This window comes from Schistocerca piceifrons, chromosome 7, assembly GCF_021461385.2.
Source record: "Schistocerca piceifrons isolate TAMUIC-IGC-003096 chromosome 7, iqSchPice1.1, whole genome shotgun sequence".
NCBI classification, from domain to species: Eukaryota; Metazoa; Arthropoda; class Insecta; order Orthoptera; family Acrididae; genus Schistocerca; species Schistocerca piceifrons.
This window is the reverse complement of record NC_060144.1, coordinates 116,022,686-116,047,571: the sequence shown is the minus strand read 5'-3', so window position 1 is coordinate 116,047,571 and position 24,886 is coordinate 116,022,686. Positions and strand designations below refer to the sequence as shown.

The 24,886-nt window shown below is 43.5% G+C and overlaps 1 protein-coding gene across 1 annotated transcript; it reads left to right on the top strand.

Moving 5' to 3' along the window:
- LOC124805490 (luciferin 4-monooxygenase-like) lies at nt 1-23,641 on the top strand. The gene is made up of 4 exons (XM_047266054.1): nt 1-249; nt 6,287-6,514; nt 19,430-19,595; nt 23,514-23,641. The coding sequence occupies exons 1-4, from the start codon at nt 1-3 to the stop codon at nt 23,639-23,641; spliced, it is 771 nt and encodes a 256-aa protein (XP_047122010.1).
- The last annotated feature ends 1,245 nt before the right edge of the window (nt 23,642-24,886 follow it).

Below are 24,886 nucleotides of genomic sequence, written 5' to 3'. Positions count from 1 at the left end.
ATGTCGCCGTACGCCGGAGTGCGGCTCGGCAAGATGAGTCCGCAGCCCAACTTGGAGCCGCTGCGCGCGATCATGTTCGTAGGGTCGCCAATCGACCGCCCTACCCTACTGGAGCTGGAGACCAAGTTCCGGCTGAGGGCGGTGCAGGTTTACGGCATGACGGAAGTCCTGATGACGCTGAGCGACACCAGAAACAACCCCGCGCCGCTGGGTTCCGTGGGTCGCCCGCAGCCTACCGTGGAGATCAAGGTGAGTCGATCAACACTGTAGGAGGTCTCACACAAAATGTTTTCCAGGATACACTAAGGTGCCATACGTCACGGGGTACTGCCTAATATTGTGTCGGATCTCATTTTGCCCTGTGTAGATCACCAAGTCGACGTGACATGGACCCAAAAAGATCTTGGAAGATCCCTTCAGAAATACTGAACCATAACTGCGGAAGTGTTGCCGGTACATTATGTTGAGCAGGAACTGACCTCTCGACTGTGTTCCGTCACTGTTCAGTAGAATTCGTGTCGGGTGATCTGGGTGGCCAAATAATTCACTTGAACTGTCCAGAACGTTCTTCAAACCAATCTCGAACAATAGTGTCCCAGTGACATGGCTTACTGTCAATCATAAAAATTGTACCATTGCTTAGGAACATGAAAACCACGAGTGGCTGCAAATGGTCTTCCGGTAGACGAACATAACCATTTCCAGTCAACTATAGGTTCAGTTGGATCAGAGGACTCAACTCTCACAAACTGAAATTGGGATCCGTCTCACGAGGCCTCGATTTTCCAGTCTTCTAGGATCCAATCAACGTGGTCACGATCCCAGGACAGGCGCAGCAGGCGATGTCGTGCTGTTAGGAAAGACACTTCCGTCGGTCGTCTGCTGCCATAACCCCACGACGCCATATTTCACCGCACTGTCCTAACGGATACGTTCGTCGTACGTCCCACATTTATTTCTGCGTTTATTTCATGTAATGTTGCTTGTCTCTTAGCACTGACAGCTCTAAACAGACTCCGCTGCTCTCGGTCTTTAAGTGAAGGCGTGAGACAGTGCGTTTTCGATAGTGACAGGTAATTACTAAAATTTGGTATCCTCGGTACGCTCTTGATACTGTGGATCTCGGAATGTCGAATTCCCTACCGAGATCTGAAATGGAATACCCCATGCAACTAGCTTCAACTACCATTCTGCGGTCAAAGTATGTTAATCCCCGTCGCGGAACCACAATCACGTTGGACACCTTTTCACACAAATCACCTGAGTACAAATGTCAACTACGACATTGCACTACCCTTCTATAGCTTATGTAGACGACCTGTATGTGCTAATATCGCTGTCCCTTGACTTTGTCACCTCAGTGTACATTCCTACAACTTAACTCCGAGAGACGTAATCTACTGAGGTGTCTGAGTGTTGGCAGAGGTATGGCACTCCATTCTTCCTGAAGAGTGGAAAACAGAGAAGGTTAGATTCTGGGGTCTGGAATGACGTCGATATTACAATTCATCCCAAGTCTTTCACTGACTTGTGGTCCAAGCAGGCCAGTTCATTGCAGGAATGTTATTGTCCACAAACCATTTCCTCATAAATGGTAATTATCGGATGGGATGCACTGCAATGCCGGTACACTCTGTTTGTATACTGTACACAGTACACTGTGATGTGAAATGTGCTCATATACTTCCGCGATTACCGGATTATTAAGCGCAATAAGGGTCCAAACTCTAACCACGGAACATGCCCTTATACAAAACATCACCTGTGTTGACGCTACACTATGACAGGCAACGTTTTTCAGACGTCTGTTAAACCCAACCCCTTCCATACGTAAAAGGAACAGAAACGATGGTGGAAAGAAGAAAAGACAGCACCAGAAGGACCGAGAAAGAGTTAAAATGTAGGTAGGGCGAAGACCTGATAGGGAAGTCCAGACACCCACCCTTAGATTGGGTGATAAAAAACCCCTCTCGAATAAAACTAAAATCCAGCTCATGTGTAGTTGTTACATAACAGTATAGGTAGAGAGTGAGGAAGGTTGAAAGTCCACCGTCAAGCTTCAAGCACACCATACTGAGGTGCGTCCTCGCAGCATAGGAGGTGGCCGTAAGTTAACCAAGTATGGTTGATGTGAAGCTGGCAAAGGACAGTAGAGTCCTTGCTACAGGCTCGCATGGAGGACCTCCACAATGATACATTGTGGGGCCCGCCTACGATCCGTAATGGCCGCAGTGATTTACAAGGACGACCAAGGCACTGTATTCCATTAGGGGCAACCTGAGGAACATGGAATTGCCGCTTCAGCTGCAGAAACAATGGTTGTAGTAACATCCTGGATCGCTATATTGATGTTACTGAGCAATGGAAATCCAACGGTGGTAGCAGAGGCGAAAGTGTCCCAATCAGCCAGCGTCCTTATGAGTGACGCTGGGAGAGGGACAGGAAGAGCGGAAAGTGGTCACTTCCACACAAATCGTCGTAAGCTCGCCAGTGGATAGACGGTAGAAGGCCAAGCAGCAAATTGAGAGATCATTGGCAGAGCATGTGCCATGTGCCACAATGAAATGAGCGAGGGCAGTGTCGTTGTAGCTACACTACAGGAAGCTTTCAAGCGAATGAGGTTCTACCTGACATATTTCTTTTTAGCCTATTAGTAAGTAAACGTGTCTCGAGTTGTACTCCATAATTTTCGTCTCCTTTTGGAGGACTGCACAGTCTGACAAACGGGGGAAGTGGTGCTCTCCACAGTTTACACAATTGCAGCACATGGAGTATTTGGGTGCAGTGGTCGTCCGCAGTCCCTACATGATAATGGAACTGCACTCGGAAGTCATGTGCCCAAATTTCCATCACTTAAAGCACGACATGGGGGGAGGGATGTATGATTTTACGTCACATTTGTATACCATCACCTTGGCATTTTCAGGTAACGAATCACCCTCAAAGGGCAACCCTGTTATCTTTAGGTCCCCTATAAACGCGTCGGACGACGTGAACACCCTGTCGTTCCAAATTAGCTCATATCTTGTCGTCAGACTGCAGTAGGACGTTTGACCAAAACGGGAATATCACCCTTCTTATCGAGGCGAGCAATGCTCATGACTGGACTGGGGGTGCTGTCTGCATCAGGGCTGACCCATTTCGCATTTTGGACAGTGGAACCATTTCCCCAAAATTGTCCTCCAGGTTTTCAACAAAAAACATATTGTTTGTAGCCAGAAAGGAGTCCCCATAGGTTCTACTGCCTAAAAAATACTGAGACGAATGTGGCACTCTTTTTTCTGTAACCCTACGTTCCTCCCATGTAAAGCTAGGGAAGGGAACGATTTGGGTTCATGCTTCTCAGTACTGAAGTCTACCTTTCCATTCTTAGAGTCTGCTGGGGCTATTAGGTCACCAGCAGAAGATGACTTGGTCTGCTTCTGTCATCTGCCCTGATGCAACCCCCTACGTCCAGGGGCTCTTCCCACAGGTGCCACACAGCCGCAGGATAGGCCACCTGGCAGGCTACTTTACTGGTAGTCCTGATGCCCCAAAATGGGCATCTACTCCTTGCGGAGTTTCCAGCTCAGGCGTTAGCAGTGCACTCCCTGTGTTGTCAGGGGGCTACAGCCAATTGGGTACATGACGACCGCTCCACGGCAGACTGGTTACTGTACTCGATACTGGGTGCAAAGAAATCCAGTATTGTTATGGGGGCAAAACAGGACAGCAGACAATGGATGCAGATTATGCACCGCACAAGGTTACCACTCCCAAATAGCTGGATTATGGGTGGAGTTGCAGAGCCATGACAATAATTGTTGCAGGTCTTAGTGCACAACGTATGTATGGCGCACCGCGTATGGGATCCGTCCCCAAACAGCACACACTTCTGAAAAATCTGGAAAGTGTGGAGGTCACACCACATAAGTGACTGTAATATTCAAGGCTGAAAAATAGGAGACTCCATTTACAACAGACGGACAAACCTTGGGAGAAATCTAATCCCTGCCACTGCAGTAGTTACCGCGTGCAACATGTTATTACTGATGCCTTTACTATCTGCATTCCGTGTATCTGCTCATAAAAACTTTCTGATAGGCGACTGGCGAAAATGACCAAAGCCTGAAATCAGTCAGTCAATAAAATCATTAGCAGCTTTAGTCTAAATAATTAAAAATTTCAAATTAAACAGTTTGGTTCCAGAGACCTTTTCCAGATATGCAGACTAAAGAGTCGAGTGAAACGTTGTACCAAGGCTGAGATTCAAGCCCAAGTATCTTGCTCACTAAACAAATATGTTAACCACTACAGCACCCTGCCACAGTGGCTTTTGTATAACTATATGGAGTACCTTAGCATGCCTTCCCAAAATGGTCCACACTGCTGCATAATTTTAAAAGGAGAAAGTCAAGTCCTGACGGGTGACCATAACTTATTATGCCAAAAGTAGGAGACTACTTTTAGTCGCCTGCAGGTCTATTCTAGCTCCCGAACCAAGAGGGGGTGGGGTGGGGTGGGGGTGGGAGAGCTGCAAGACTCCGTGTCTGCAAACTTCATCCAACGACGCTACAGTGCGTCGAAATTATAGGCGCTGGCGCCCGCCACTAGTCTATCCCATTGACAGCAAACGCGGCTTTGTGCGTTGACGGAACGTAGGAGGAACATCTGGCAATGTTGTTTGTTATTCAGTGATCGCGACTGATTGCCGCGATCGCCAGTGGAGAAGATGGGGCTAGCTGCTGCGTAGACAGGCTTTGTGTCCTATAAATGCAATGCTCTGTTGCCCTGGTGGCTGATGGTTTCGGAGACAGGTTTCCATATGCAGTTTATTTTTCTTCTGGAATTCTTTAACATACCTAGTGGTTTTCGGTATACAGAAAAAAATAGAATGGGGTTGGTGACAGGTGTCTGCAACTGTCACCACCATGGAAACTTTGCTGCCGAAGGGGTGGCCTAAAGGCAGAAACCTGCACCTATGATTTCGACGCTCCGTAGCATTGTTGAATAACGTTTCCGAGCGCGGGTTCCTATCGTCCGTTCGCTCTTCAAGACGCCACTACAAACCCTCCAAGTTTGTTGCAACGTTTCTGGGACACCCATAAAACTTTTTCAAAAGGCAAGGAAAATCAGCCTATATTGACATTAACGGCCATAATACCGTTTAACGGGTAGAAAAGCAATTCGATAAGGTCGATCGAATTAAGTTGAATGTATTTTTCTTCGTGTTTTAGCGAAGCTGTGAACTCAGACAAAGAAAGGATACTGCTCGCATTGAATACGTTGCAAAGTATCTCGCTTAAATAAATCTGATGTGCCACAAAATGCAATCACGCAGAGGCAGTGCAACCAAACACACGTCTCACCACAATCCAGAACGATGTCGTCACAAGTGACCATTGAATTACCACAAGACAAAGCGTCTATACGAAACAGATCACGACAACGTCATGGTTCCAGCAGGCAGAACGAGTGTGTTCGCAGCAGCAAGCGGTAGTGCAGAATGTCCCGGTTTGTCCACTAGGCATGATGGTTCAAATGGTTCAAATGACTCTGAGCACTATGGGACTTGACATCTATGGTCATCAGTCCCCTAGAACTTAGAACTACTTAAACTTAACTAACCTAAGGACATCACACACATCCATGCCCGAGGCAAGAGTCGAACCTGCGACCGTAGCAGTCGCGCGGCTCCGGACTGAGCGCCTAGAACCGCGAGACCACCGCGGCCGGCCCACTAGGCATGAGCCCACATGCTAACTGATTCTGCCTGCCAATCAAATCTACTAGCCTGCACACCCCAAAGTTTAGGCGACTTGCTGAAGACACGCCTCGCAGTTCCCACCCAAAGATAAGCTACTCTAGTAGACAAATGGCTATACGTACTTAGAGACAGACAAATGCTTGTTGATATGCACGTGAGTCCTAGTGTGAATGGTGCCCGCAAGAGATAACTTAGAATGTGCTTACGCGGGCAAAGCCGCAAGAAACGCCGGGCCGAAAGGGAAAAATATATTAAAATACACTCCTGTAACTACTACAGACGGAATGAAGCAAGCCGGCCGCGGTGGTCTCGCGGTTCTAGGTGCTCAGTCCGGAACCGCGCGACTGCTACGGTCGCAGGTTCGAATCCTGCCTCGGGCATGGATGTGTGTGATGTCCTTAGGTTACTTAGGTTTAAGTAGTTCTAAGTTCTAGGGGACTGATGACCACAGATGTTAAGTCCCATAGTGCTCAGAGCCATTTTGAACCATTTTTTTGAATGAAGCAGGCTAACATCTAATCGTGCTTTATTTGAGGACAGGTGGTGGACACGCAGACGGGGGAGGCGCTGGGACCGGGTAAGGAGGGGGAGCTGTGCTTCCGCGGTCCGATGGTGACCCGCGGCTATTACAACGACCCCGCCGCCACCGCTGCCGCCATCGACGCGGATGGCTGGTTCCACACCGGCGACGTCGGCTACTACGACGCATCTGGTCTCTTCTACGTCACAGACCGCATCAAAGACTTCATCAAGTACAAGGGGGAACACGTGAGTACTGGCAGTGGGCCGCGCGGAGTGGCCGCGCGGTTGGAGGCGCCATGTCACGGATTGCACGGCCCCTCCCACTGGTGGCTCGAGTCTTCCCTCGGGAGTGGGTGTGTGTGTTGTTCTTAGCATAAGTTAGCCTAAGTTTAAGTTGTGTGTAAGTCTATGGATCGATGACCTCAACAGTTGGGTCCCTTAGGTATTCACATACACATGAGAATTTTTTTATTGGTGGTGGGTGTGGATGCTGTTACGTAAGAGCGATTTCAGGAAGTAGATTCCGTTTTCCTAGATCGCCGAAAAGCTCTCGACACGGTGCCACATCGTCGCCACTAACCAGAATACGCTCATACGGAGTGCCTACACAGGTACGCGATTAATTTAACAACAGTGCGCAGCACGCTATATTAGACAGATAATGTTCAACATCGACTGGGCCACACGGATGGGTCGTTACACGTACGATGTTGTGCACATACAGGGTGTTTCAAAAACGACCGGTATATTTGAAACGGCAATAAACACTAAACGAGCAGCGATAGAAATACACCGTTTGTTGCAATATGCTTGGGACAACAGTACATTTTCAGGCAGACAAACTTTCGAAATTACAGTAGTTACAATTTTCAACAACAGATGGCGCTGCGGTCTGGGAAACTCTACAGTACGATATTTTCCACATATCCACCATGCGTAGCAATAATATGGCGTAGTCTCTGAATGAAATTACCCGAAACCTTTGACAACGTGTCTGGCGGAATGGCTTCACATGCAGATGAGATGTACTGCTTCAGCTGTTCAATTGTTTCTGGATTCTGGCGGTACACCTGGTCTTTCAAGTGTCCCCACAGAAAGAAGTCACAGGGGTTCATGTCTGGCGAATAGGGAGGCCAATCCACGCCGCCTCCTGTATGTTTCGGATAGCCCAAAGCAATCACACGATCATCGAAATATTCATTCAGGAAATTAAAGACGTCGGCCGTGCGATGTGGCTGGGCACCATCTTGCATAAACCGCGAGGTGTTCGCAGTGTCGTCTAAGGCAGTTTGTACTGCCACAAATTCACGAAGAATGTCCAGATAGCGTGATGCAGTAATCGTTTCGGATCTGAAAAATGGGCCAATGATTCCTTTGGAAGAAATGGCGGCCCAGACCAGTACTTTTTGAGGATGCAGGGACGATGGGACTGCAACATGGGGCTTTTCGGTTCCCCATATGCGCCAGTTCTGTTTATTGACGAAGCCGTCCAGGTAAAAATAAGCTTCGTCAGTAAACCAAATGCTGCCCACATGCATATCGCCGTCATCAATCCTGTGCACTATGTCGTTAGCGAATGTCTCTCGTGCAGCAATGGTAGCGGGGCTGAGGGGTTGCCGCATTTGAATTTTGTATGGATAGAGGTGTAAACTCTGGCGCATGAGACGATACGTGGACGTTGGCGTCATTTGGACCGCAGCTGCAACACGGCGAACGGAAACCCGAGGCCGCTGTTGGATCACCTGCTGCACTAGCTGCGCGTTGCCCTCTGTGGTTGCCGTACGCGGTCGCCCTACCTTTCCAGCACGTTCATCCGTCACGTTCCCAGTCCGCTGAAATGTTTCAAACAGATCCTTTATTGTATCGCTTTTCGGTCCTTTGGTTACATTAAACCTCCGTTGAAAACTTCGTCTTGTTGCAACAACACTGTGTTCTAGGCGGTGGAATTCCAACACCAGAAAAATCCTCTGTTCTAAGGAATAAACCATGTTGTCTACAGCACACTTGCACGTTGTGAACAGCACACGCTTACAGCAGAAAGACGACGTACAGAATGGCGCACCCACAGACTGCGTTGTCTTCTATATCTTTCACATCACTTGCAGCGCCATCTGTTGTTGAAAATTGTAACTACTATAATTTCGAAAGTTTGTCCGCCTGAAAATGTACTGTTGTCCCAAGCATATTGCAACAAACGGTGTATTTCTATCGCTGCTCGTTTAGTTTTTATTGCCGTTTCAAATATATACTGGTCATTTTTGAAACACTCTGTATATAACCCAATGATATCTCACTGCATGATGATCTTGATTACTTCGTATCGTGCAAATATGTAGAGGGTGTTAACTAAGAAATCACTAGCTTAGAAACACTTCTGTCGGAACACAAAAATATGCTCCACTTTAAAAGACAGAAAAGTGGGCAACCAGCTGCCTAAACCCTCATTCCGCCTTCGTCACCAAAAATCGTAGCATGCGAACGTATTCGTGCTCTTTTAACACAGGACTTTCTAAATACTTCTATCCAGCCAGTTTTTGTAGCAAAGCCTTCTTTTTCAGCAAATCCGTCTCATCTACGTCGACATGTAGGCCTACATCTATACACTTTTCGACTCTCAGTGACACGCATGACATTGAGCACACCCCAATGTGGCCGCGCGGGTTTAGCCGAGCGGTCTGTAGCGCTGCAGCCATGGACTATGCGGCTGGTCCCGGCGGAGGTTCGAGTCCTCCCTCGGGCATGGGTGTGTGTGTTTGTCCTTAGGATAATTTAGGTTAAGTAGTGTGTAAGCTTAGCAACTGATGACCTTAGCAGTTAAGTCCCGTAAGATTTCACACACACTTGAACACACATCCCACTGTACCACTTACTACGGTCTGTCTCCCTTCTACTCACGTATGGAGTATGGTAAGAATAACTGTTTAAATGTGTCTCTGCGTGCTGTGGTTAGTCTAATCTTATCCTCATGATCCCTGTGTGGGCGATAGTTAGGGGACTGTGGTATATTCCTAGTGTAATCGTATGAAGCCGGTTCCTGAATCTCTGTAATTAGGCTTTCTCGGGATGGTTTTCGTCTATCTTTGAGAGTCAACCAGTTCAGCTCCTTCAGCATCACTGTTACAAACTCTCACTGGTCAGACAAGCTTGTTACCATTCGTGCTGTCGTTCTCTGTATACGCTCAGTATCTCCAGTTAGTCATATCTGGTGCGGGTCCCACACACTTGAGCAGAATTATAGAATGAGGGCACGAGTGGTTTGTAACCGATCTCCTTTGAAGACTGATTGCACTTCCCCAGCATTCTACAATTCTGGGCCTATATGATCATTCCATTTCATGTCCTTACGAAGTCTTAATTTTAATTTTAATAATTAACAGCCTCAGTTGCACCGTTTACCTAGCATTTACCTAGGTTTTAGTCGGGATAACCCAACGTTCTTAAGAACAACAGTAACTACCGTTTGTCCACAGTGGACATCGTCAAGCTAAAACTACCTGAAAGGTCAAATATACTAATATTGAAGGTCAAATATACAAATATTGAATAATGACCATCTATTTTATATGGCCAGTATTGCCGGATGTTACAGATTAGATACAGACTTGTTCATAAGTTCAATCGTGAGCATTTGTGTGCTACGTCAATAGGATGTTCATGCGTTGTAACCACAACTAAGCAAGTGCTTAACAATTACGTCTGAAAAATTTCTAGACCTAGTCGTAATAATGACGATGTTGGCTTTATAGTATCCTTCCCACTCCTAAGTTCGTTTTATGTGATAAAACTTCGTGCTTAAGCACATAAATTTTCCTAGTTAGGCCGTACCTTGTAAGCACATGATGTCTTCCTCAAATCGTGACCAATGAATACTTCATAAATGTGAAGACAGTCGATGTAAGTACGTTCTGCACAGGGTAACATATATGCCCTTTTCCTCAGCTATACATTTTATTTCACTTCACTAGTAAATTCAAGGTCAGGAGTTTAGTTCACGTCTTGTCCCAGCAAGTAACTATCATACAGTTTGTACGCAGGCACAAGGTACTGTGTGCGCCTAGGCGGGCCTCATGACGCTACGGTCAGTTCCAGTACAGCACTCGTAGCTGCCGCATCGCGGTCGCGAAGTGGGGACGAGGCGGTTCCAGATAACTTTTACAGTCTGACGATGATTTATGGATTTGTAGTTTTAGCTAGACGAAGTCCACTAAGCACAAACAGTAGTTACTGTTATTCTGAAGAAGGTTGGGTTATCCCGACAGAAACCTAGGTAAATTCTAGGTAAACGGTGGAACTGAGGCTGTTAATTATTAAAATTAAAATTAATATTTACACAGTTGCTGACAGGGCCGCGAAATGTCGAAGATATTTAAGTCCTTACAGAGTCAGTTGAGCGATTCCAACAGTGATTCACTGATATTATAGTCACTGGACACTACGTTCTTTCGTTTTGTGAAGTGCACAGTTTCACATTTCTGAACATTTAAAGTGAGTTGCCAAACTTTGCACCACTTCGAAACTTTATCAAGAGCTTATTGTAGATTTATGTAACTTCTGCGAAAGTCCGAAGTTACTATTTGCATTTTCTGCAGGGATATTAATATACACCATGAACAGCAAGGGTTCCAACACACCACACTGAGGTAAACACTAAGTTAACCCTACGTCTGACGATGACTCTTCATCCAAGATAACATGCTGCGTCTTCTGTACCATAAAATCTTCAGTCCAGCCGCTTGATACCCAACACCATCGTGCTTCTTACAATAAGCGTAGATGTGGTACTGAGTCAAGTGCCTTGCGATAATTAAGAAATACTGCATCAAAGCTTTCAGTATTTCATGTAAAAAGAGTGTGAGTTAGGTTTTACATGATCGATGTTTTCGGAATCTGTGCAGTGCGTGCGTGCGTGTGTGTGTGTGTGTGTGTGTGTGTGTGTGTGTGTGTGTGTGTGTGTGTGTGTGCGCGCGCGCGCGCGCGTTTGGTGCTTACGGGCCCTCAACGGTGACGTTATCAGCGCCCTTATTCATATTAAAAGTAACGAATGTGGAGAAAGATAATAAAATGTGACCATACTTGTTAGACAACAGGAAAGAATAAAAGATTCTATATAGGAGATTAAAACACAAGTAAAACGACAAAGAATCTAAAGGAAGGAATAGAAAAATTTCAGTGGCTGGCCACTTACTTAATATATGGGCGAACAAATCACCCAGTGAACATATTAGAACCATAAATTCTTAATAAAAACGGTGAACAATTCACAAAACTCGAACCACTTTCGTTTGATCATTATCTAGAATAGACTGCAGATCCGTCGGCAAATCAGCTTCGTCCCGCTTGTCGGAAAATAAAATGCAGTCTAATAAAATGTGGCGCACACTGGAGCGTCCTGTCGCCGGAGCAAAAAGCCATGCGTCATAGGGCTGTGGCCCATGCGAAGGCGTGCGACGAGGACCTTGCCTCGCCAACTTGGCTGGAAGGAGGTACACCAAGGCCGAGTTGTGAGCTTTACTCCACGGATCTTGTTGTCGGTTACTTCCAGCCACTCATCCACCCACCGACGAGCTCAACAGCGAGGTCATAGCACGCAGGGGGATGGCACACTGAAATACCTGAGGATCAAGGCACGCCTCCTTTGCTGCTAGATCCGCCACTTCCTTCCCCACAATTCCCAACTGCCCTGGTGCCCAGCAGACAGACACCTCCTTCCCCAGCCGTTGTAGGCAGAAGATAGTCTGGACTACTTTATCTGTTGGGTCCAAACGTTTCAGAGAGAGAAGGACATTCAGAGAATCGGAACAGACAAGAAAAATGTGCTCCACTGCCCGCAAGATTGCATAAGGTTCTTCACCAAAAACAGTAAGGGCTAGAGGCAGTCGGACCTTGAGGACACGATCCGTGAAGCAACAGAGCAACAAATAGAATCCCCATGTTGCAACCCATTCGTAAAATCAGCGACATAGTCGTGATGCTCAGATAGAATGTCAGAAAATATCGCATTAAAAACGGAAGTTGTAGTACTATCTCTCCTGTTCTGCACCAGATCTAAAATCACTCTGGGCCTCTCCAGTAATCAGGGTGGCAGACGGTTAAAACCCTGCATTTGGGGCTGTACTGGCTCCACGCCAAGTGACCCCAGGACACTCTGCTCGCGTATCCCAGATGGCATTGTGGCTTTTGGACGGTGGGAAAAAAGGCCTACAGAGGCGGACGAGCAACAGTATGGTGTGCAGATGAAGTAGGATTTGCAAGGAACTTACAAGCGTGGTGCACCATGAGGGGCTGGCGTCAGATGCTAAGTGGCGGTTCCGCCGCCACAGCACAGAGGCTGGGACTAGGGGTGGCCTGACAAGCGCCCATGGCCAGCCGGATCCCCTCAAGGTGCACAGCGTCAATGATCTGCAAATAAGAGGGCGTCGCTCAAAAATGTTCAATTGTGTGTGAATTTCTGGGGAACCAAACTGCTTAGGTCGTCGGTCCCTAGACTTACACACTACTTAAACTAACTTATGCTAAGAGCAACACGCAATCCCACGCCCGAGGGAGGACTCGAACCTCCGGCGAGAGGGGCCGCGCAGACAGTGACATGGCAATGGCCTCGCTGACCCATACGCCGTCCACCCATAATCCAGCTGCGAGCGCACGAAGGCCGTATAAAACTGGAGGAGACGAGCCCTGTCTGCTCTCCAAGACCTGTGGCTAAGGCACTCTAAGACATTCAGTGCCTTCAGGGTTCTGGCTTTCAGGCCTCTAAGATGTGGCAGCCACGACAGTATGGAGTAAAAACTGTGGCCCATAAACCTCAAAAAAAAAAAAAAAAAATGGTTCAAATGGCTCTGAGCACAATGGGACTTAACTTCTGAGGTCATCAGTCCCCTAGAACTTAGAACTACTTAAACCTAACTAACCTAAGGACGTCACACACATCCATGCCTGAGGCAGGATTCGAACCTGCGACCACAGCGGTCGCGCGGTTCCAGACGGTACCGCCTAGAACCGCTCGGCCACTCTGGCCGGCAGCAAACCTCACTGAGTCGCTAAAATGTAGGTTGGTGTCCCCATATGCAAGACAGGTAAATTAAAAATACGACGAGAACGATTAAAGTGAACACACACACACACTTATCAGTAGGGAATCCGTGCAGGTTGCGCTGGAGGGCGTAATTTTGTTGGATACCGCTCTTTATATTTGAGCTCAGGAAACGTTCTAAGATTCTTCAAAAATCGATGTCCGGGACATTGGACTGTAGTTTTGTGGATCCTTCTTGTAAACGATTATAGCTCGCCCTTTCTTCAACTTCTGGACGCGATTTTTTGTTTGAGTGGTCTACAATAGATTATAAATAACACAGGGGCTAACTCAGTAACAAATTCAACATAAGATCTGATAGGGATTACATCGCGCCCTGGAGCTTTGTTCACTTTTAACGATTTCTGTTGTTTCTCAACTCCATTCAGACTAACACTGACTTCACTCGTCTTTTCAGTGGTACGAGGATTACATTGGGGCAATTTTTCCGGGATTTCCTTTGTTAAGGCACGCTTCAAAACGGGGTTGAGCATTTAGATTTTTACTTTTCTACCCTCAGTCTCAGTTCTTATCTCATTCGCGAGTGGCTGGACACTAACGTCAGTTACACTAACAGATTTTACTTACAACCAGAACTTCTCTGGGTTTTATGAAAGATCATTTCACAACATTCTGCTACAGTAATCAGTGAAAGCTTCATGTATTGCTTTCTTGACAGCAAATGCGTTTCATTCGGCATCTCTCTATTTGTAGTCCTGTGCTTTGTTTTTTTCTTATTATGCAGTAGTCTCTATATCTTTAGAAGTTTCTCTACGGTGACTGTTTACTTTGGAGGGTCCCTCTCATTATTAACTGTTATTCTGTGTACATACGTATCTGGTACATTGTCAAGTATTCTTCTAAACTTGAGTTATGGTTCCTCTACATGCTCCTGTCTTGTGCTGAGAGATGAAGTTCCTCTTTTAGATACGACACTAAATCTTTTTTATCTTTTTTACAGAACGTATATACGTAGCTTTCTACTTGTTTTAACTGCCCTATGGTAATCACTGTTGCCACAACTGCGTCATGGTTACTGATACCAGTTTCGATGTGATATCCTCAAAGAAGTCAGGTCTATTTGTTGTCACTAGATCCAATATATTTCCATCATGAGTGGGGTTCCGAACTATCTGTTCTAGGTAGTTTTTAGAGAAGATATTAAATAATGTTTCACAGAGTGACGCCAGCCACTAACAAAACTGTAATTTCTCAGTTTATTGTTGGATGAGAAAAGTCTTCAACAATGACTACAGTATGATTGTGGAACTTACGTACAAGCGAACTGAGGTTTCCTCTAGAGTCTCCAGTTACATCAGGAGATGGGTCTGGTGAGGGATAGAGTGCTCCAATTACCATTTTATGCCCACCCCTGAGTCTTGCCCAAACAATCTCGTATAAGCTTCATTTTCTATCTCGGTGAATTTAAGTTCCTTGTCTTCTGCGACAGGTACACCACCTCCATTTCCCATTATCTATCCTTTCGATATACACTTCCAAAAACCTCGCTGCCACTGTCTGTATATGTCTCCCTTCCACTGTCTCCTTTTTCTTGCATTGACTCTTTCTCCTCTCTCCTCCCCCCCCCCCCCACCTGTCTCTCTCTTCATCCCTTTCTTTCGCTCTTCCTTATCCCTCTTTCCTGCTCTTTCGTTCTCACTGTTATTGTCCTCGTCCTTCGCTCTTTCTTCTTGACTGCCACATTGTCTCTCTGACAATCATTGTCTCCTCTCTCTCTCTCTCTCTCTCACACACACACACACACACAATAGCTCTGTTTTCTCTCTCTTCTATCGTCGTTGTCTCTCTGTTACCCTCTTGCAGCACAAAATACCGAGAATATGGTCACATGCCACAGTTTTTGGTGACGAAGGCGAAATGAGGATTGAGGCAGCTTGTTCCCCACACTCCTGTCAGAATCTTTTAAAGAGGAGCATATTAGCCTTTTTGGGCTGCTACAGTACCATTATGCAGCTGGTTCATTTCTTTCTCCTGTTACAGCAGAGTGTGTTTCTTACATAAAACGAATTCTGTAGATCAGTAAAGCTTTAATAGTTTAGTTATGTACTTAGATGTATTTACATATTTTGCAAATATGAACAACAAATAAGTACTCATACTATGAGGTTAATAAAAAATCGATACCCATGTAAGGCAAGTTTACTTTAAATTACATTATATAAAAATGTACAACATTTTTAGGCTAACCCATAGGTACCAAAAATGCGGTGTTCAATTTGCAAGTAAAAAGAATTTCATATGACAAAATAATTTTTTGTAAGGTGTTTAGGACGCCAGGTGGCACCATTGAATAATTTCCAGATCAAGACAGCCTGTATAGGCGCGAAACACCCATCATTCAGCGGCAGCGCATCATATAGTTTTATTGGTGGTACAATGGCGACTGCGAATTAGTTTGGTGATCTTAGAGCCCTGCACTGTCCCCAGAACCCCTGCCGTGTGTTCAGTACTTCAGTTAAAACCACATTTACGGCTCAGACTGGATGGTATATGCATATTTTACCTTCGTAAGTAAGATAAATTTGGACACCTGGATCTCTGTAGCGGACAGTGATATCGGAGAACGTTTCAGCGTTCCCAGAGAAAATGGTCTTCAGAACAAATGGTAGAATTTCGATTATATGCAATGAATGGAAATTACAGAAGTAGGCATCGCTATAACTGGTGAGTTTGGCATCCAATAATCATACTGTTTCGGCTGCATCTTGATAACGAATGAATATTTTCGAAACTGGAAAATGGATCTTCTAGATAAATGTCTAAAGAATGTATAATTAAAATTTGAGCCATTGTCTGTGCTTATTTAGATAATGCGGTGTGCCCTGCAACAACGGCTGAAAACCGGTTCTCGCGATTTTCTGGATAAGTACGGCAACTTTGAACCTCGAAGTTCCTCGAGAACATCAGCCTAAAACACATGGCAAGAATTTCGACGAGTTTCCATGGATAGAAATTATAGAAGTGGCCATCCTCACAATCGGTACTTTGGTACTTTTGGTATCCAAGAATCATGTTTTTTTTTTTTTTTTGTTTTCTCAGGGACTGCCCATGAAAAATGGTGATTTTATAAGCCGCCTAAGTCGGAAAGCAACAACGGATTTGCTCAATTTGCCTGGATCAGAGGAAATGCGTAATGTTTAAATTATGAACATGCACTGTAGGATAGTGCAGCATGCCCGTTCTTGCGATATGTATACAAATGGTAACTAGGCCAAGGGGTATCCAAATCATTTGATCCCTTACCTCTGTGGTCAATAGAACCTGAGATACGACCGCCTGAGAAATCGCATTTTTGTGTTTGGCTTTTTGGAACGTACCGTCTTTATTAGGGAATGTGAATGGAAGACTTGGTTTTGATGAAAAGGTCCTAGAAAAGAGCATTGTGTCTGTGAAGAAAGTGAGATACAAGACACTGTTGTCGTTGTTGTTGCAATAGCGGAGGTCTGCACCCCGAAGGTAAGTTTGATGCAGCTCTCCAATCTAACCTCTCTCTTGCAAGCCTCTTCATCTCCGAATAACTACTACAAGCTAAATCCACTTCCACCAGTTCACTATATTTATCGGTTGGTTTCCATTTACGCTTTTAATTTCATTAGCTTGGGGATTATGTAAGTACAGGATGACGGATGTTCTATCATTCCGTCCTCTCTCGTCAGTGTTTTCCGTATGTTTGTTTCCTCGTCGATTCTACGGAGATCCTCATCATTCCTTGCTTATCAGTCCATCTAACTTTCAATATTCTTCTATAGCACCACATCTAAAAGGCTTTAATTCTGTTCCGTTTTCTCACAGTCCATGTCCCACTGCCATACGATGCTGTGTTCCAAACATACCCTCTCAGAAATTACTTCCTCAAATTAATACCTATGTTTGATACTAGCAGACTTCTCTTGGTCAGGAATGCCATTTTTGCCGGTGCTAGTCTGCTTTTTATATCCTCCTTGCTCCGTACGTCATGGGTTATTTTTCTGCCTAGGTAGCAGAATTTCTTAAGTTAACCTATTTCGTGATGCACTGTTCTGTTTCTTGTTGTTCTCATTTCTCCTACTTCTCGTAACATTATAACTTTGTCTAACGCGTAATGATCGTGGCCTTTACCTAGAAGTGAATATTTAGTGGATAATGATGTTAATTATGAACCCTTGTGCAATTATTAAGTAATTTATTGTCCTACGTTTCTCATGGCACTCCACCTTCCTACTATCTGCTACAAAATTCCACTGTAATGACTGTCTCTACTTCTATTTCACTTACACGTTTCAGAATATTATCAATTACTTCTGCTAATGACAAACAAGACCGTATTTTATGCAGGCCTCAAAGAATCTATCAGTCTCGCCACTCTACAAGATGGTAACATCTTTAGCCACCGCAGGTTTGATCATGGATCAGTTTCTCTCCCAGAACTCAATTTCTTCTTCTGCCCATTCTGCAGATTTTTTCCTTTTTCTTATGTTCAGTTTACTTTCTGGCTTCAAACTCAGCATTAATCTTAGAATATTTATATTACCTCAGTAATTCATTTAATGTTGTCTCCATCGAGGTTATGAAGTGGGTGGGATTACCGGTTTCAGATAACGTCGACATCTTACGAGACGGACTGCCATTTCCCAGTCACCTATTAGATCTGAAGGTAACAGTTGTTAGTTTCTTGCTTACATAAACACTTGATCATAAATATTTGGATGCGTTCATCAAATACTGGACAATATTCTCTTATCCTTGGGTATTGTCAGCCAATAAATCTCAGACTGGACGTAAAAAAACTATGCATACGAATTTTAGATTGTTCAGAAAATATCACACGATACTTTCTTATGGGAAGAAAGATCCATGAAGGTTTTGACGCTAGTGATGTCCAGAAGCGGTGGTCAAACTACCGCGTAATGAAGTTGTTCTGGAGATGATCCTGAATAATAATGCACAACTCGCATCTGCTTACTTATGATGTCTAATGTGCTCAAAACAACCAGATTTTTCACAAATAATGGCATCTTCAGGCAAACGGGCAACCAGTTCTTCCGGTGTGTCGTACGCCAATCAAGATTACGCGATGTCCACACTACTGGACCGTCTCTCCGAATATTCAACAACTGGGGAAAACATTGTCTAAATGTTCTGCCGCGCGGGGTAGCCGCGCGGTCTAGGCGCTTTGCCACGGTTCGTGCGGCTCCCCCCGTTAGAGGCTCGAGTCCTCCCTCGAGCATGGGTGTTTGTGTTGTCCTTAGTGTAAGTTAGTTCAAGTTAGATTAAGTATTGTGTGAGCCTAGGGACCGATGACCTCAGCAGTTTGGTCCCCCATTAACTTACCACAAATTTCCAAAATTTTCTAAATGTTCTGTGAGATCCTCGGCAAAAATGTGATGCGGCTCCGTAAGGAGTTACGAAATAATCAACCATGAATAAGACGTAAAAACTGGTAGAAAATTTAATATAAAACAATAATAATGTAATTGTTTATCCATCACGAGGACGCTGCTAGCGGCAATGAACAGTTAACATTCCCACCATAGTTGCAAATAAGAGTCCAGTGTGAACGTGCTGGATGGGAAGCTGTTCAAAACCACTGCAAACGTTGGCGTAAAGGATTTCCTGCGTCATATTATTCCAGTGCCGATAGCGGGCACACGGTGCAACTGCGACATTTTTGTCCCAGAAAGAAAGTATATGTTTTTATGTCCTTTAAACACTCAAAGATTTTGTATACGTCGTTTTTTACATAGTGTTGTCATTGTTACGACAGAATTTTTTTACTTCTGGTCAACGAATATCGACTGGCAGTCAGAAATACAATGTAACACACTGCACTGTAGTGAAGGAAAATGCCTTTGTCAATCAGACTGTAGTCACATACCGAAATTAGTTGCAGAAATAGATCTTTCATTTGCATTGGTATCCAATTAAATATATAAACGATGTGGAGAAGGTTATGAAAAATGAACCACTTACAAAAGAGATCACATCTTTCTATTGAAGTTAGAATGACAGAGGATAACTAACATTAGGCTGCAGTGCAGAACAAAATATGTAAACAACAGTTTCTGCTAAGCTACACCTGTTTGTTACGGCAGGTGCCGTCTGCGCATCTCGAGGCAACCCTGCTGAAGCACCCGGCGGTGCTGGAGGCTGCCGTCGTGGGGATTCCCAACCCTGAGACCACGGAGCTGCCCCGAGCGTACGTCGTCGTCAAGCCCGGCGTGGACGTATCTGCCGAAGAACTAGTCAGTTTCGTCAGCAGTGAGTAGCGTTATTTTCTTAAACTGTATACTTACACACGATGGCTCTCTTTTATTTACAAGTATTTTCTTAATGTGCAGTCATCTACTTCTGTTAAACAGCTACTAAGACAGTCATTTCATCTCTATTCATCACTCACAAGCGGTGGGGGCGAGTTTTGGAAACCAAATGTGCGGTGATGTGGGTTAAGATTACTGGTATCACACCCTGCAGCCATTCGACCTGGTAGGCCCTCATTTGCGAGTAATTGGTGAAAAAATTTCAGAATTTTACGTGGTGGCCAGTACCATTAAAAAAGTCGTAAGTGACACGTATTTTTTATTTCTAGTCTATTCTTAGAAAATTTTAATCACAGTATGAATTTTTTCATTTGCTTAATTTATCCTTTATATCATTCTTTTTCCAGTCGGAATTTTTGTGAATATAAATTTAATTATATCTATCTATTGTAATATTAAAATAATTAAAAATTCCGATTTGTAAATTAAAAAACAAAAGACGCAATAATCTATTTATATTGATGGTGAAATCGTGAGAAAATGTATTTTTCGTTACCAGATGTGCGATTCTTTTTCCACGGTAATCGTTTCAAACATTTAAAACACAAGCTAAATAATTATTGCACTATCGATGAAATAACGCAGATGAAGATTTCAGTGAAATAAAAGTTTATCAGTAAAACGAAATTCGAACAAAATGAGAAATAGGTTAAATGAAGGTAATAATGTGTATGAAAAAACATGGTGATGAAACAAAAGGAATTAAATCGAAATTAATACATAAAATTAATTAAAAACTCACGAACAAAGATTTCAAGTGGGAAAAGAATGGCAGGAAGAAAAATGAGAGAAAATGAAGAAGTTGATATTATGATTAAAACTATGTGACGAAGGAACGGAAATAACAAATTGAATATAAATCAATTAACTGGATAAAAGTGATCATGAAAGTCATTTAGATAAAGATGTAAGAACAAAAATAAAAAAATTGCTGGATCTTACGCGATTCGAAGCCACAATTTGCTGCAAGTGAGGGTATTATCTAATCAGTTACACCAACCAACCAAGCCATGTAACGGATCTTTTTTAATGGCTTTGAGTTTCACACAAAATTCTCAATTTTTTTCCCTCAATTACTGACAAACGAGGGCCCATCACGATGAATGGCTACGGTGTGTGATACCTGAGTTCTTAACCTAAATAACCGTACAGATGATTTAAAAAGTCAATCCCACCGCTGGGAACCTCTATTTGTCAGTCAGAAAATGTGCAAAACCCGCACCTCCATGAACTGCAATAAATTACGATGAATCTACTAATATTTCTTACGCCGGCAAACACGTCACAGGAGGACTAGAAGACACTAATCACTCAAAGACTGGGAGAGACGACATTGCCCGATCCGTGCGGTAAAGTTACTCATGTGATTCATGCTGACCTTTCCACGCCCCTGCACATGGCCCACTAACAGGACAGAGCTTCGTTAATCCAATACGATAGATACTTCTTTGGTAACATTCTGTGCGTAATAATAAGGTGAAACTACAAAACCAGTGGTCAGTAACGGATCATGCCTAACTGAAAAGGAAAAAATAATGGAAAAAACTACAACAGACATCATAATGTGACACTTTCACTAAGTCAGTAACTGAATTCTGTCGTCACTGTAATCTTTATGCTACGAATAATTTTGGTTTCTTATATTTATGGAGTACTTGATTTGACGCCTCGGTATGTAAGTCCTAAACTAAATTACTTGTACAGTGTAAGGATACAATAAATTTTATTTTACAAGACAATCTATCACACTAACATAAGCATTTTATATATATATATATATATATATATATATATATATATATATATATATATATATATATATATATATATTCTCATTTTTCTTCCTGTCAGCTATTCCATTTTCAAGTACTAGAATTACAAGTTACTTCCTTACTGCTATTACCGTCACAATTATGCAACTTCTACTAACTCCGCAAGAGCCATTATCCCTGGTGTTACTATTGTCGTTACTGTTACTGTATTATTATCATTAATATTTCACCACCAACTGAGGACTGCCCTTCCCTGTTACAAGCAGACTACTTATTTCAACCCAGATTTGATCGTTGCCACTGGACCCATCAGGAAGCAACTATCTTCTTCAGTCAACGCACGTAGGACGCCACGTCGGCAGCGTTTTTATTGCCGAGTAATTTACTGCACTCTCAGCGAAACACATTTGTGGCTCTTTTCTCGGTAGGATGACGGGGACTTTTGCAGGCCACTTCGTTTCGTGATCACTGACCTCAGCTGCTTTCTCCCCTTCTGGTGCGTGCGTTAACTAAAAGGGGGTTTCCAAACTTCGTTCTGAAATAGTGTCGCATTCCTACTCTGGTAGTTGTCTTCCACACAGTTTCACAAAGCCTTCCAATATCCCAACTCATGATTCCACAGTAAACGACCTGCAGATGTTGTCCGTTAGTGTCCATAATATCATTGTTGCATAAAACCGCTCGTCATAGTAAAGCTAGGTGCCATTTCAGCTGCCTAAACAAATTCTACTCAAATGTTTTCTCCGGGAGGGAAGACTAGTAGAGAGTTCCGTCTGCAGGACAAGGGAAGATGGGTGGGGGTCAGAGGGCATATATTGTTGTATAGTGGTTAGCGTAGCTGACTCTGGGCCGCATGGTTCCGGATTCGATTTCTGGCCATGTCGGAGATTTTCTGCTCTTGTGGACTGTCTGTTGGTGATTTTGTCATCATTTCCTCTCGTTACAAAAAACGTACAAGTCGCCCAAGTAGCGTCAAATAGATAGCTGCTGAACAACGATTGGTGGTGTTTCGTCATCCTTCTTCGAAGGACTGGGGTGTTGGCATATTTTTTACCTTCCATTTACTAATAATTGTCAACAGCCTAGCCGCAGTGGTAAGAGCGGTTTCCGTCATATCACCGAAGTTAAACGCTGTCGGGCTTAGGTATCACTTCGATGGGTGACCGTCTGATTTTGCCGAGCGCTGTTGGCAAGCGGTGTGCACTCAGCCCTTGTGAGGCCAACTGATGAGCAAATTGACTAAGAAGTAGCGTCTCCGTTCACGACAACTGGCAACAGCTGGGAGAGCAAGTTTCTGACCGCATGCACCATTCCCCCACCCCCAACCCCCATGTCCCCATCCATTGACGCTTATCATCCGAGGATGACACGGCGGTCGGTCGGTGCCGTTGGGCATTCGGAAGCCTGTTCGGACGGACTTCTTTTACTAATACTCTTTTTGACAGAGGCATTCATTTGCACAGTTGGCATAGGCCTCATTAATCAATTCAGAATTGCATCACCAGTGGAAAATTCTCATCTGGGTATTGACTCCACTGCTAGTGAAACATTGTCGCTTTGGAACTCTGTATCCCAACGGCGGTAACAGAACCTCATCAGCCTTCCTTTTCTTTTTCACAGACTTTACTCTATCGAATTCTCAATCTAGGACGACAATTGCTACTGTGATTTACCAGTATTTCTTCTTTCTTTGATGGGAAACTGTAATGTTACATTTGATTTTCAGAAAAATTTCGTCCAGTACCATGTGTCTTTTCTTTTTACTGCTGTTCATCCTATTACAGTTGATAACTTACATGAATCAGTTTTCATACAGGGTCTTCTCCTGGTGAACAGATTGTTCCAACAATGCAGCAATGTGGTCGAAATTTATCCCGCCAATAATCTTGGAAATGGTTCGCAGTAGAGTCTTTCTTGCCATCCCCTCTGCGGTATTCGGTATTTAATCTTTCGAAATACAGTGTTACATACACATTGGACAGCAGAAGTATTAAAAAGAATGGAAACATTTCACAGTAATAAGTACTTAAAGTTAAAATTAAAAAAATTATCTACAGAGAGTAATGTGTCTATTACACGTGTTACAGAGGAAGTTTCTGATCACAAAAAGCTCCGCGGAGGAGTTATCTTCTTGGACAAACTGCCAAGGACGGCCACAGGAAAAACGTTTAAGAGGATCCTGAGAGAACTGGCTACAAAGGATGTGGATGAATAATAATAATAATAATAATAATAATAATAATAAACTAACAAACTGAGAGGAGTGTGACAGAAAAACCTAATGTGAATAACATCAAAAAAATATGGTTGAATACATCATAGTCATTGTTTCTTTCAGGTCAAGTCGTAGCTTGAAAAGTGTGGTGAAAGAACAGTTTTGTAACTAAAACTTTTATGTAGGCTATTTCTCGCAAAAAATATTTCTAGTGGAAGACATAAAAGTATACCTGTCTCTGTACATACCTAAAGAATAAAGTATTTTATTTCTTTGTATTGCTACTGTTCAAATGTTTTGGGAGTACTATCGATCCCTTTTTAATACAAATAAAATATAGTGTCTGGCGAGCTTCAGCATCCACTTCATCAGAACAATGGTTCGATTTTTGAGATTCATACAGCTTAATTGTAAACTGGTATCAAAGAAACATATTAGATATGTACAATCACATTTTTCCATGCGTACTTACCATTTAATAACAGCTACTGGAAGCATTGGAAAAAATGAATGAAGCATATTATCACATTAACGGCTGTCTGTTCGATATGCACATCTTTGCAGATCTGAGAAATCAAAATCTGATTGTGAGTGACAGCGTCCCTTGCTTCCGGTCCATTCCATTCTCACCTCGCGTTGTTGCTTCCAGTGTGTCTCACAAAGTTTTGTTTGTGCACCCTGTGCCCAGTAATGCCCACACTTAGGTTCCGATTTACAACCAATACTATACAATACATAACACAAAATCATTGACATTTATGAAACATAAAATTTTAAGATGTATCCACTAGTGAGGTCATTTACCATTTACATTTATTATTGTTCTATTTGTACGATCAGCCAAGACGCTCACTTATTTGTTATTATTATTTTGATCAAAATATTATGTACAAATTTAATGTTACTAATAAAAGAACACACCTCAATGTGTAATTATTAAATATCTGTCTGCACCTGTATGCCTACAAAATATACATATTCGTTAGTTGTCCATACAACCGTAGCGTTATACTCATCATCAGACCCATTGTTAATAATTGCAAATTACTTGTTAACTATTTGTTACACTACTGTTAACTACTGGCCAGTAGGATGTTTATATAACCCTAACTACCCCACTGTTCAGAGAAAACTACTCTGTCGTTGTGTATCACAAGATCATCCGATCTCATGGCTCTTGGTTTCGTCGAGGATGTCGTCGTGAATATCAGTGAACAATAAAGTGCACGTCTGCACACACAAACA

Coding starts and splice junctions, on each gene's coding strand:
- LOC124805490 (XM_047266054.1), top strand. CDS start 1: ATGTCGCCGTACGCCGGAGTGCGGCTCGGCAAGATGAGTCCGCAGCCC. Junction 250..6,286: donor AGCCTACCGTGGAGATCAAG/GTGAGTCGATCA, acceptor ATTTGAGGACAG/GTGGTGGACACGCAGACGGG. Junction 6,515..19,429: donor TCAAGTACAAGGGGGAACAC/GTGAGTACTGGC, acceptor TTGTTACGGCAG/GTGCCGTCTGCGCATCTCGA.